Raw genomic sequence first — 13,323 nt, forward strand, 5'->3', positions numbered from 1 at the left:
AAGATTAGAGAAAAGTAATGATGATAGTTGACTTACAATAGTAGAAAATGATTATACTCGATCACTTTTTCTTAAAACTTTTTTGGTATATGAATATAATTTAATAAAGTAGTAATTTAGAAAATAATAATAATAATGTGACTTTTTTTATTTTAAAAAAAATTATTTGTGCAAATGAGTTATAATTCAAATGACATAGTTCCAGCCTTTCATCACCACCATCTTTTCACACCACCTTCAATAAAAATTTAGAATTTAAATATTCTTGTTGTACGAACCCATCTTTAATAAGTACAATGATAATTTTCTTCTTTAATGATAAGAGCAATGTTAGAGAGTCAGCAATTTTTGTGATTGTTAGCCATCAATAATGATTTGATAGTGTGAGATTGGTGTGAGATTTCATTCAATGACTCACCTTTCTCTGCTGGTTAGCCAAAATTCAATAGAATTACTGGCTCCTAGACTTTTCCTAATGATAATTTAAATTCCTATTATTTTTTTTTTAAACTCCGTTTCACTATTTCTTTTCATTATTTCAATAGCAAAGTTAGGGAATTTTCCCAAATTAAACTCTCTTATTCTCTGATTTGATTCATAATAAAGCCAAATTCAAATAATGGAACCGTGGTCAGTGATGCATGTCTCTTCCACTTCCACTCTCTATATATAACGTGAAAAATTCAAGCTTTTTCCCTAAGGAAGACAAAAGAAAATGCTGTAAGGTGGGTACGCGTTGATTGGAAAAAGTGGGACAAAAAAGGAAAAGCAATAACAAAAGAAAGAAAAAAATCCATACCTCTTTTATTTATGTGAAAGGGAAGAACAGGAAGATAAGAAGAAAAGCTTTGAATTGGAGCATGGAGAAAGAAGAAGTAGGTGCAAAATGGGTAACACACTATTCAAGTGATCACCAAATACTGTTGGTTGGGGACGGTGATTTCTCCTTCTCTCTTTCACTCGCACGATCCTTCGGTTCTGCTTCCAACATTGTGGCTTCTTCTCTTGATTCCTATGGTCTCTCTCTCATTTTCACTATGATTCTTTATTACTCTCTTGATTCTGGTGTTGTTTAATGTAAAAGTTTCGAACTTTGGATAGATACTTATGCATATATGATTGAATGTTCCTTTCCCCCTTTCGCGGGAAAAATTAGGGTGGATATATATATTTTTTTGTTGTTCTCCTTGTTTTTGTGTTTAAAATATTAGAATGAACTATTAAGCAAGTGTGGAAGTTCGAATCCTCCCTTTTGTATGCAGCAATCTATTAGCCAGTAGCAGATCTTAACGGAGATGAAGCTCGCATCCACAACGGATTAGTCCTTAGTCGTTCGGATTAGAAGATACCGTGGACAAAAAAAACCATTATTCTCTTAGCTTATTATTCTGTGGCTCGTGTTGTGTAACTTTTAACAATATGAATCACTTTCTAGCTATTTGTTTATACCTTTTAACCACGTTCTATTCTCCACAACTAGTGAAATTGCTTGTAAACCAGTGTATTCATATTTATGTGTTTTTCATTTTTTAATTTTTTATTTACTTTCCCTTCCCGTTTCATAGGACATTGTATGATATTGGTAGCTAGTGTTTGCTCATGTTATGTTTGTTTTTTCAGTTGGTGCTTATTTTGGTTCTTGAGGAGTCAAAATAGTCCCCATAAATAACTATAAGGGAAATGTTTTAAAATGAGTTATGTTATTTGTAATCACTTGGCACACTCTTCTACCATTGGATTAGGTGTGTGACATAGCAAGCACACACAATGTTCACAATATCACTCTTTCAAGTGTTATATGGCTAGAGTAAAGATGGGATGGTGGAAAAGGGATGAGTGAGATAAGGGATAACTTATAAGCTTACATTGTTCTAATGCAAATGCTTCTTTTATTCCCCCTTTATCATTTTCACTTCAGTCAAGCATACCCTTAATTAGTGTAATTATTTTGTTACTTTGATTCTTTGAAAAAATGATTCTGCCTGACTTTTGGCATTGATTGATGCTGTCCACATCATTCATGAAGATGATGTTACCAAGAACTACAAGCAAGCGAAATCGAATTTAGACGAACTACAAAAGCTAGGAGCGTGCTTGTATCACGGAGTGGATGCAACCAAGATGAAGTATCTTCTGGAATTCAAGATGCGCAGGTTTGATCGCATTATATTCAACTTTCCTCATGCAGGTTTCCATGGAAAGGAAGACAACTTGACAGTGATTCAGTAAGTTTTCCAGTGACCAGTCATATATTTGGATTCCTCGTTATTGTTCATGGATAATAGTAGTATCAAGTGTAACTAAGTTATGTCTTTTCGCCTTTCGGGAAGATTACAAATGGCAATGATTTAGTTATTCAGTATGTGTTTCTTAAATATACAAAGTTAAGAACATGAATTAACCTTCTCAATACGCACATATTTGGTTTTTATAGAATTGTTATTGACTTGTAATTGTTCATCATGAGTATTTTACTATTTTCGCATTAAGTTGTTGTCTACTAGTAGTAGTATTCTACTATGATTCTTATTTATTTTTTGGTTTATATTGAATTTCATTTTCCACTATTTATCCTACTAAACTTTACAGGAAGCATAAAGATCTTGTTCTTGGTTTCTTCAAGAATGCAAGTTGCATGCTTAGTGCTAATGGTGAAATTCATGTGAATCATAAGACTAGTCCTCCTTTCAGCAACTGGGAGATAGAGAAGCTTGGTGAACAAAGCTTATTGACATTGATCGAGCTTGCTGACTTCAGGAAAGAAGATTACCCTGGTTATAACAACAAGCGAGGCGATAGTGGTAGATGCGATGAACCTTTTCCACTCGGAATGTGCAGCACTTACAAGTTTATTTTCAATCCTAGAGCTACGATGAGGAAGTGCGAGAGGAAAAGGAAAAGGGGTTTAGGAGAGCAAATATGTCGCCCATATCAAGAAATACAAGATGCTAGGCAGCAATTACAAACTACTTCAGTTTATCTCAATTGTTATTTTCAATCAAATCAAGTTTCCAAATTCCAGCGAATCATGTCATCACTGTATGGTTTGTCAAATGAACACGCTCCAATCGGATGTGGCTACCTGAACAATGTTGATGCAACACACCATAGAGCTGCTCATTGTGCTGCCTACTATTCTCTGGGTATGAGACAGAGCTCTCAGAGATTGTTGCAACCAATGAAGCCATTGAATTCTTTCCAACCATGGCCAACATTAACTAATGTTAGATATTCTCAAACAAATTATGTTAGAACAACGGATATCACTCCGCTGCCACTTGTTGCTAGAAATGAAGGCTACCAAGTAAGTATTTGTTTGACAATGGTTTATAAATTATAAACAAAGAGATATATTATTTGGGGAATGCATTTGGTGAACCAATTCAAACTTGGTATATGATGTACTATCATAAATCTAACTAAGATATATAGTTACAAGATTATCTTGGTGCATTGTCCTATGATTTATACATTATTATTTATATATCTAAAAATGGACATCCTATCTGTTAGAGATATAAACCATTCAAGGGTTTAAGCTTTTGAGAAAAATGATTTCATGACATAATATAGTGAAAGAAAAACACACATTCTTAGATGGTGGCAAATGTTCCAAAATATCTACTTTTAGACGTCCAAATAATGTTTCTCACAATGCAACTATGTCCTTAAAATATGCTTTTTCCCTAATCATCTCTCAGGTCTATAGTGGCAGTTCAAATTATATGGGAGAAGCAGTTGGTGGAACAGTTCAAAGTTATCCCTATGAAAGAGTAGAGAGACCTGAATTCCAGAGCCATATCTCTCAGTTGTATTGGAGAGAAGTTGTCAATGGTGGCAACTATGTTCATAGTGTCATTCCCAGGATGAGTGTGATAGAAGAGAGGAATATGATGTTTATTAGGTCCTGATGAATGATGATGTTGTTAATCATCCCTTTTTTCTATTCGACTTATTAAGCTATCAACATCTATCATATCTTGTTAAATATGTTGATATTTTTCATAGCAAGCTCTCGTTTGATCAAAGCTGTGTATATAAGACATTTATCCTTTGGTGAAAACTCAGGTGAAGTCGACTTCACGTGAAGTTGATACCTGAGAACTGTTGGATGAAAATTTAGTCAAATCAATCGAATCATTTAACGGTTTTCAGGTATCAACTTTACGTGAAGTTGACTTCACCGGAGTTTTCACCTTATCCTTTATATCAAATGTCCAACTTTGTAGGGGCCTTCTAGTGTTTATTTATTTATTTTAAATGTTCAAGAGTAAATTCCACCAAAAAAAATGTTCAAGAGCAAACAACCATTTTGACATTTGAAAGATTTTGATTTTGACAAAATGAATATCTAAATATTTGACAAAATGAACTAATTGTTAACTCATCACTTTAGGTGTTTAGGCTATTTTGTCAAACGAAATTGACATTTGAGTAGTTCATTTTGTCAAAAACTAAAGTTAAAATCTATTTTATCAAAGTCAGAATCTTTCAAATGTCAAAATAATTATTTACTCTTAAAACAATAGAAGGAGGAATTTAGTTTTCACATTTATTGATATTGTATTGTGTCTCAAAAGTTATTGTCTTACTTCTATCCTAATTGAATTATACTTGTGAGAAGGTTGCATTTCTTTTTCTTTTCTTATTATTATTTTTTTTTTGGCTGGCTAATGTGGCCTTGTATTAGTGCGTGTGCATTATACTTTGTTTTGATGTTTTGATCTGGTTTTTCAATAAGGTAAGAGAAGTCATATTTCAGGGAAACCAAATCAAAGAATTAAATGAATAATAATATGCCCAAATATAATTTGCATTTACTTTCCGTGGGAAAGTGTTAAATAAATATGTAATAGTATATTATCATATACAACATAAATGATCATATAAACATCTAATTTGTATGTAGGAAAAGGTTATATGATCATATAAACATCTAATTTAAATATTTATATGATCATTTATGCTTTTTGTGGACTATTTTGAATAAAATTTCTGTAAAATATAAGATTTTTCAAAAAATTATTTGTTTTGATTTTAGTCTTAAATAAGTATTATATGATTCAATGATGGATAAAGTACTAAATTGGTCCCCTAGGTTTGGGCGTAATTCTGTTTTGCCCCTTAAAGTTTAAAGTGTTCTATTTGAATCCAAAAAAGTTTCATTTAGCATCAATTTAGTCCCACAGTGAGATCAAAATTAAATAATTAACAAAATGTCCTACATAACAACAGTACAAGAACAAAATCGATAATTTAGAGAACAAGTACAAGCACTAGAGGCATAAAATCAACCATTGATGCATCAATACATTTATTTATTTTTTTTATAATATAAACAAAATATTTTCTATAAAACTAAAGAAAATGATAAATAAATGTATTGATGCATCAATGGTTGATTTTGTGCCTCTGGAGCTTGTACTTGTTCTCCAGATTATCGATTTTGTTCTTGAATTGTTGTTATGTAGGACATTTTGTTAATTATTTAATTTTGACTTCACTGTGGGACTAAATTGATGCTAAATGAAACTTTTTTGGATTCAAATAGAACACTTTAAACCTTAAAGACTAAAACAGAATTATGCCCAAACCTAGGAGACCAATTTAGTACTTTACCATTCAATGATTCAAGGACTTATTTGTTTTTAGTTAAAATTACTTCTAAAATAAAAAGACATATAACATTCAAGATCTTCATTATTCTATTTCATATACATTTTTTCAAGCTTTAAGAAATAAATCTCAATTATACAAGAAATTGCTTGTTATCAAAGTTTATTAACTTTTTCAAATTATAATATTTTGTTAGAATGGTTGAGTGGTCTAAGGCACCAGATTGAAGTTTTGAGTTTTGCTCTTCGTGAGAAGACGCAGGTTTAAATCCCACTTTTGACATTTGAAAATAATTTTCTATAAAATTATTTATTTTGATTTCAGTCATTGTTCTATCCTATATACATTTTTCCAAGTTATAAGAAGTAAATCTCACTTATACATGAAATTGCTTGTTATCAAACTTAATTAACTTTTCTAAATTATAATATGTTGTCAGGATAGTTGAGTGGTCTAAGGTGTCAGACTCAAGTTCTGATCTTTGGAGAAGGCGTGGGTTCAAATTCCACTTCTGACATTTAAAAAAATTTAGTTGTTTTGATTTCAGTCTTAAACAAGTATTATTTTAAGAGTTTGTTTGTTTCAAGTTAAAATCTCTTCTAAAATAAAAAGACATACATAACTCAAGATATTCATTATTCTATTTCATATACATTTTTTTAAGCTATAAGAAGTAAATCTCACTTATACAAGAAATTGCTTGTTATCAAAGTTAACTAAATTTTCCAAATTATAATATATTGTCAGGTGGTCTTCGTGAGAGGACGTGGATTCAATTCCCATTTCTGACATTTGAAAAAATGATTTTTTCGTAAAATTATTTGTTTTGATTTCAATCTTAAACGAGTATTATTTTCGATAGTTTGTTTGTTTTAAGTTAAAATCGCTTCTAAAATAAAAAAGTATATATAATTCAAGATATTTATTATTCTACCGCATATGCATTTTTCCAAGCTATAAGAAGTAAATCTCACTTATACAAGAGATTGCTTGTTATCAAACTTAACTAAATTTTCTAAATTATAATGTATTGTCAGGATGGCCGAGTGGTCTAAGGCGCCAGACTCAAGTTCTGGTCTTCGTGAGAGGGCGTGGGTTCAAATCCCACTTCTGACATTTGGAAAAATTTAGTTGTTTTGATTTCAGCTTTAAACAAATATTATTTTAAGAGTTTCTTTGTTTCAAGTTAAAATCACTTCTAAAATAAAAAGACATACATAATTCAAGATATTCATTAAGCTATAAGAAGTAAATGTCTTTGTGAAAGGTAGTGGGTTCAAATCCTACTTTTGATATTTAGAAAAATAATTTGTTGTAAAATATATTATTTTCAAGAGTTTGTTTGTTTCAACTTAAAAGTGCTTCTAAAATAAAAAGACATACATGATTTAAAATATTCATTATTCTATCTCATATATATTTTTCCAAGTTATATAAGAAGTGAATCTCACTTATAAAAGAGATTGCTTGTATCAAAGTTAACTAACTTTTTCAAATTATAATATATTGTTAGGATGGCCGAGTAATCTAAGGCGCCAGATTCAAGTTATGATCTTCATGAGAGAACGTGGATTCAAATCCCATTTTTGACATTTTCGTAAAATTAGCAAGTTGGGATACCATGACACCATATCTCAACGGTCCCTTCAACATGCAAGAGATGCAATCAACACTTAGAAACAATCAGCCACTGTATTTTCTTGTGCGAGAAATTAAAGACGACAACAACTCCGATCCTTGGCTCATCTAAAAGAGGAGAAATAGACTACTTTTGAGGGAGAATCATTGTAGCCTCCTCTGCATTAAAGCTATGCACTGAAGTCCAACACTCGCACAATCCCTAGATTTGGAAATGTTAGTTATGTTACTTTCTTTTTCTTCTTTGAATTTATTTACTTATGGTACTACTTTTTTAGAGTGTTGAGAGAACACCAACTTTTTTTCTTTGTCACATATATGGACACTTATAATTTTCTTTTAATTGATGAATGAAATTATTTATCTTAAAAAAAAAAGTAAATCTCACTTACAGGAAAGATTGCTTGTTATTAAAGTTAACTAACCTTTTTAAATTATAATATGTTGTCAGGATGACTGAGTGGTCTAAGGCAAAATTATTTTTTTTATTTTAGTTTTAAACAAGTATCATTTTCAAGAATTTGTTTATTTTAAATTAAAATCACTTATAAAATAAAAAAATATACACAATTCAAAATATTTATTGTTCTATCTTATATACATTTTTCCAAGCTTTAGAAACAACTCTCACTTATACAAGAGATTTCTTATTATTCAAGTTAATTAACTTTTTTAAATTATAAGAGCTCTAACTAACTAGTATTGTCAACTTATCTAACTAATCATAACTAACATAAATATGCTGATAAATACAGTCAGTGTTAATACGAGATTGCTTATCTTTTGAGGTCCAAGTGAGGTATTCTTTTCCTATTTTCGAAAGTGCAATGGGAATGCTCTAAGGGTAGTATGTCTATGCCACTATATGATTTTGTTTATTTGTCTCAGGTTTTTCTTTTATTTGTGGAGATTTATAATTCCCATAAAATGATTTATGGAATTTTTAAAAATCCTAAAATTTAAGATGCCACGAAATCTTTTGTGTGAGTTTTTAAAAACCTCCACAATCTATTCAGTACAATCTATTTAATGAGGAGGGGAGGAGGGACTTTTGTGTGTGTTTAGTGGAAGTTTTATATTGGACTTTTGCGGCAATTTAAAATCCCCACAAATTAACTTTTTATTTAACAAAATTAACTATTTTGTGAGATTTTCAAACCTCCACAAATTCTATGATTATTTATTTATTTTTACTTTCAAATCATTCATTAACCTCATCTCATTTATATACTCTCAAAGTAAAAATTTATTTTTTAATATCAAAATTTAAAAACTAAATCTTTTATAACACAATTCCTCAATATAAGACATAACTCTATACATAAAAAAATATTCGATATCAATAGTTCCAAACATAATTACATATGATATTATTATACATAATTATTATTGTTTTTCTTTAAAAAGTAAAATAAAATAACTTCAATATTTCAGCAACTTCTACCCTAACAATGATATCAAAATTTTCAAAATGTACTAACAATCTTTGGCACGATAACATATTTCATCATCAATGACTTGCATTGTCTCCATCAATATGCAAAATATAGTAAAATTATTTTCGGTTATTATCCCTTTTGAAAAGAGAAACATGGATAAAATATGAATGCTTTTGCATAGCTCAGGAATAGTAGAGTAACATTTCTACACAAAAGAATAATCATTGTCAAACTCAAAGCATTCATCCTAATAATGATGAATTTTATAGTACTATTATCAAAAGTACACATATCAATAACATTTAAGACGAGAAAGAAAGGCAGAAAAATATGTACTTATCAACATTAATTCCATTGCGACCATTTGCCACAATATCATATAAGAACTGGTTCCCTTTGCCTAAGAAATTCAAAAAGGAAAATTTAAGAGTAGTAAGATGGTAGAGAGCAAATAAATTACATCTAAAAGAGAGATAATTAAAATTAGGTAGACCTATATTTTGTGTAGAACTGTCACAGCTTGAAGTGATCATTTTCTGCCACAATTTAAAACCGCATCAAAGCTCCTTATCTATAAACTGGAATTTAACTATAGATGTGTTATATGTACAAAAAGAAAAACATAAGAACCTCAACAAGTAAAATAGTTCAAGGAGCCAAAACATATTAAATTACAAAGTAGCAGAAATGTAGTTACATTAATATGGTCTCAAAAATAGAGTATCATTGCACTCCAAGAATTTCTTAATTGTGCAATATGTCAAGAGGAACTTGCCTTTCTCACCGATCACAGAATGCTGCTTCGAAAAACCATGAAACAAAAGTATGAGTGTATTCATTTGATAGCACACACTAAAGTCTAACCTTCACTTTCTTGAGGAGTTCAGGATCAATATCAATATTATGTTCATCAACCATGTAATCTATTATCTTCGCTGACATTTTTTCATGGGACATAAAAGTAATGTTAATTCAAAAGGATGAATTCTCAATCAACACATAGTTGCAGGTTCTAGAAAATCAATTTAACTCCTTAAATAGAAATAAATAAATCCAGAAAATATGTATAAGTTACTAAGTCATAATGACAGAATCCATTATCTCTCTTCAGTTTAATGGATAATGTGAAGCAAGTCTCACAAACATTGTTATGTTTCTTTGTTCTCGTTATAGACAATATAATTTTTAGGAATGTTGTTGGAAGAAGCAGGAAACATGTGCTATTAATTATGTGAAGAAACTTCAATGTACAGAGAGAAGTAAAAAAACCTAAGTTAACAAGAACATCATAGAATTACCATTTGTCACCATTAATTATATATATATCACAATGTTCAATACCAAGCTCTGGGCCTATAGGAAGAATCTTGTAGTATGATTGAGACTTTTATACAAGATGAAGAAGGTATAAAAAATGCTTAAATTTATAATAATTTATCAAGCACTAGCTAGTTTAAGCATAGTAAATAGTCATGTCACTAAAGGATTGAACATCACAAAGTTGAGATCCAACCAAAATAGGTTCAAGTTTGTAATCTACCTTCGGTGCTCCATCACTTTAGTTATTTTTGTTAAAGGTATCTATTTTAAGGCCAATGGTTAGATACCTTTTGGTTCAATAAGTTAAGTAATATTAGAAATAAATTTTTTCGATTTTTTTTAATTGTTTGTTAAAATGTAATATTTTATCATTTAACATTTTTTTATATATATTTTTGGTTCTACTTAAAATCACTTCTAAAATAAAAAGATGTACACAATTCGAAACTTTCATTGTTTTCTCTCATATACACTTTTTCAAGCTATAAAAAGTAAAGCTAAGTTATATACAAGAGATGACTTGTTATCCAAGCTAAGTAATTAACTTTTGCAAACTATAAAAACTCTAACTAACTATATTTTGAGCTCATCTAATTAATTAATAAGACATTGTCCGTCTTTTTATGTCTGAGTGATGAGGTATTCCTTCCTTATTCTCAAAAGTGTGGTAGAAATGCCTAAGTATATAGTATGTCTACTGTTGAGACTTTTATATAAGATGAAAATTCTGGAGGTATAAAAAATGCTCAAATTTATAATAATTTATCAAGCTCTAGTTTAAGCATGGTGATAGTCATGTCACTAATTTATATCACAGCCAATTAGGATGTATTTGTTTATAGGTATGAGACACATAAATAAAATTATTTTTTATTTTTTATTATTGTTCTTAATTTTTTATAATTATATTTTTTATTGTTATATTTTTTGTCAAATTTTTTGAATAAAAAAAATGAAAATAAATTAGTCAGGTATACATTTTCTTTCTCATGGTTCGTCAATCTTATATGTTCAGGTATACCTAATATATGCTTTTAATCATTTTAGAGTTCCTCTATCTGTTTCTAATGTTCTTCCCTATACTTGTAATGTTGGTCCTAGCTAGTTCTTTTGCTCCAAAATGGAATGAATCTACACTTAGTCTTAAGACTTAGTCCTCCAAAATTTATGCTACAACATTTAACAATTAGAATGAATAAAAATAATCTTGTTGAACTAAATATCATAAGCAAAAGTATTGAAACACAAATCACTTCTGGATATAATCAGAGTGCTCAAATCTTCTTCCATTCATATTTGGAAGGTTTATTTAGTTTTCAACTCTAACAAACCTGTAATAAATAAAAAGTTAGATCTCATATATATAACTATTACAACACATTCATGGTAGTAACACAGCATTTCAAAGCTCAAACTCGAATTATATAAACCAGTATATATTAGTAGGTATTTTAATAATAATAATAATAATAATAATAATAATAATAATATTTGGATACAAACAAGATATTTTAATGAAATTGGAATTTGTTTTGCATAAAATAAACCATGTGAATCTATTAATAAGATATGGAATATATTCGGCTAAATTAGCATCCAGGCACACGCGAATCTCCCATAATAACACATCATTCTGATCTTAAAAGTACACAAATTTGGACTCAACAACATGATGAGTCTTAGTCTTTTTTATTGGATTGATAATACAACTATAAATTTTAGTTCTATAAGAGATTATTTCAACATTCGTTTTTCCTCGTTTTACACTTGACCAATAATGGTTTAATCCATCTATCTTTCACTTTTTCAAGTTAAAATTACTTTTAAAATAAAAAATATACACAATTAAAAATATTTATTAATCTATTTCATATATACTTTTTCAAGCTATAAGAAATAAATCTGAGTTATATATAAGAGATGGCTTGTTATATTATCCAAGCCAGCTAACTTTTAATTTGCAAACTATAAAAACTCTAACTAACTATTTTGAGCTCATCTAATTAATTATAACTAAATAAATATGCAGGATTAATTAACATAAATAACTATGTTAAATAGTTTAGACATGTTAATCCAAGTATAATAATATCTGGTGTAATAAAATAAAAAAAATAACAAATAAAAAAAATTAATAAGATAATCTTTTAAAAGATTTATTTCATATATTTTTAGGGTCTACTTGTAAGTAGAATAGTTTGCTTAAATTTAATTTCTCTTATATAATTGTACGTCTTTAATGTCATATAATTAAGTGAATACTTTGGTCTATATGAGAAATTCTCCCTATACAAACATTTTTTTATACAAGTCTTTACAAGTTATTATATTAACGCGCTTGAATGTTACTGTACGTTCTTCTTCCTCTTCCTCTTCTTCTTCTTTTCTTTCGTTTCTTTCTTTCTCTTTCTCCTTCTTCAACCGTTACTGCACAATTTCACTGCACCGTCTTCTTCTTCTTCTTGCTACACATTCTTCTTCCTCTTCCTCCTCTTCTTTTTCTTCTTTTCTTTCGTTTTTTGCCTTCTCTCTCTCCTTCTTCATTTACGTGCTTTTCTCTTTGTTTTTTTCGTTATTCTTGATTTCTATTATTTTTTGATATCAAGCTCTGAAATCGTTTTTGAAGAAGAAGAAGCAGCAGAAGATGAGGAGGAGAAAGAGAAAGAGTTCTAAATTATGCATAAGGTGTCCTTTGGGTGTATTTCTGTAATCGTTTAGGTGTATTTCTGTAATCGTTTTGGTGTATTTCTGAAGTTCTATTATTTTCAAAACGATTTCAAAACTTGATTTTAGAAACCATGAAAATCGAAAAAAAAGAAGAAAGAATACCAGTAATAAACGCAAGTAAAACAACTAATGAAAAGGCAAAGAGAATAACAAAGAAATATCGTTTGGGTGTATTTCTGTAATCGTTTGGGTGTATTTCTGTAATCGTTTGGATGTATTTCTGAAGTTCCATTATTTTCAAAACAATTTCAAAGATTGATTTCAGAAACCATGAAAACAAAAAAAAGAAGCAAGAATACCAGTAATAAACGCAAGTAAAACAACTAATGAAAAGGCAAAGAGAATAACGAAGAAATATCGTTTGGGTGTATTTCTATAATCGTTTGGGTGTATTTCTGTAATCGTTTGGGTGTATTTCTGAAGTTCCATTATCTTCAAAACGATTTCAAAGCTTGATTTCAGAAACCATGAAAATCGAAAAAAAAGGAAGCAAGAATACCAGTAATAAACGCAAGTAAAACAATTAATGAAAAGGCAAAGAGAATAACGAAGAAATACATGGAGGAAGAGGAAGAGGAAGAAG

The 13,323-nt window shown here is 29.4% G+C and overlaps 1 protein-coding gene and 2 non-coding genes across 3 annotated transcripts; all 3 read left to right on the plus strand.

Annotated features, from left to right (window-relative positions):
* The first annotated feature begins 532 nt into the window (after positions 1-532).
* Positions 533-4,246, plus strand: LOC112791461 (heavy metal-associated isoprenylated plant protein 41). The gene is made up of 4 exons (XM_025834314.3): positions 533-1,017; positions 2,027-2,225; positions 2,590-3,304; positions 3,702-4,246. Exons 1-4 carry the CDS (start codon positions 861-863, stop codon positions 3,909-3,911), a joined length of 1,281 nt encoding a protein of 426 aa, XP_025690099.1. The 5' UTR covers positions 533-860; the 3' UTR covers positions 3,912-4,246.
* A 1,804-nt stretch (positions 4,247-6,050) lies between these two features.
* TRNAL-CAA (transfer RNA leucine (anticodon CAA)) lies at positions 6,051-6,133 on the plus strand. The gene has a single exon. It is a non-coding gene; the product is annotated as a tRNA-Leu (tRNA).
* A 515-nt stretch (positions 6,134-6,648) lies between these two features.
* Positions 6,649-6,732, plus strand: TRNAL-CAA (transfer RNA leucine (anticodon CAA)). Its single transcript has one exon. It is a non-coding gene; the product is annotated as a tRNA-Leu (tRNA).
* Positions 6,733-13,323: the final 6,591 nt, after the last annotated feature.

Source organism: Arachis hypogaea, chromosome 1 (assembly GCF_003086295.3).
Source record: "Arachis hypogaea cultivar Tifrunner chromosome 1, arahy.Tifrunner.gnm2.J5K5, whole genome shotgun sequence".
In the NCBI taxonomy this organism is placed as follows: domain Eukaryota; kingdom Viridiplantae; phylum Streptophyta; class Magnoliopsida; order Fabales; family Fabaceae; genus Arachis; species Arachis hypogaea.

Coding starts and splice junctions, on each gene's coding strand:
- LOC112791461 (XM_025834314.3), top strand. CDS start 861: ATGGAGAAAGAAGAAGTAGGTGCAAAATGGGTAACACACTATTCAAGT. Junction 1,018..2,026: donor TTCTTCTCTTGATTCCTATG/GTCTCTCTCTCA, acceptor TCATTCATGAAG/ATGATGTTACCAAGAACTAC. Junction 2,226..2,589: donor GACAACTTGACAGTGATTCA/GTAAGTTTTCCA, acceptor TAAACTTTACAG/GAAGCATAAAGATCTTGTTC.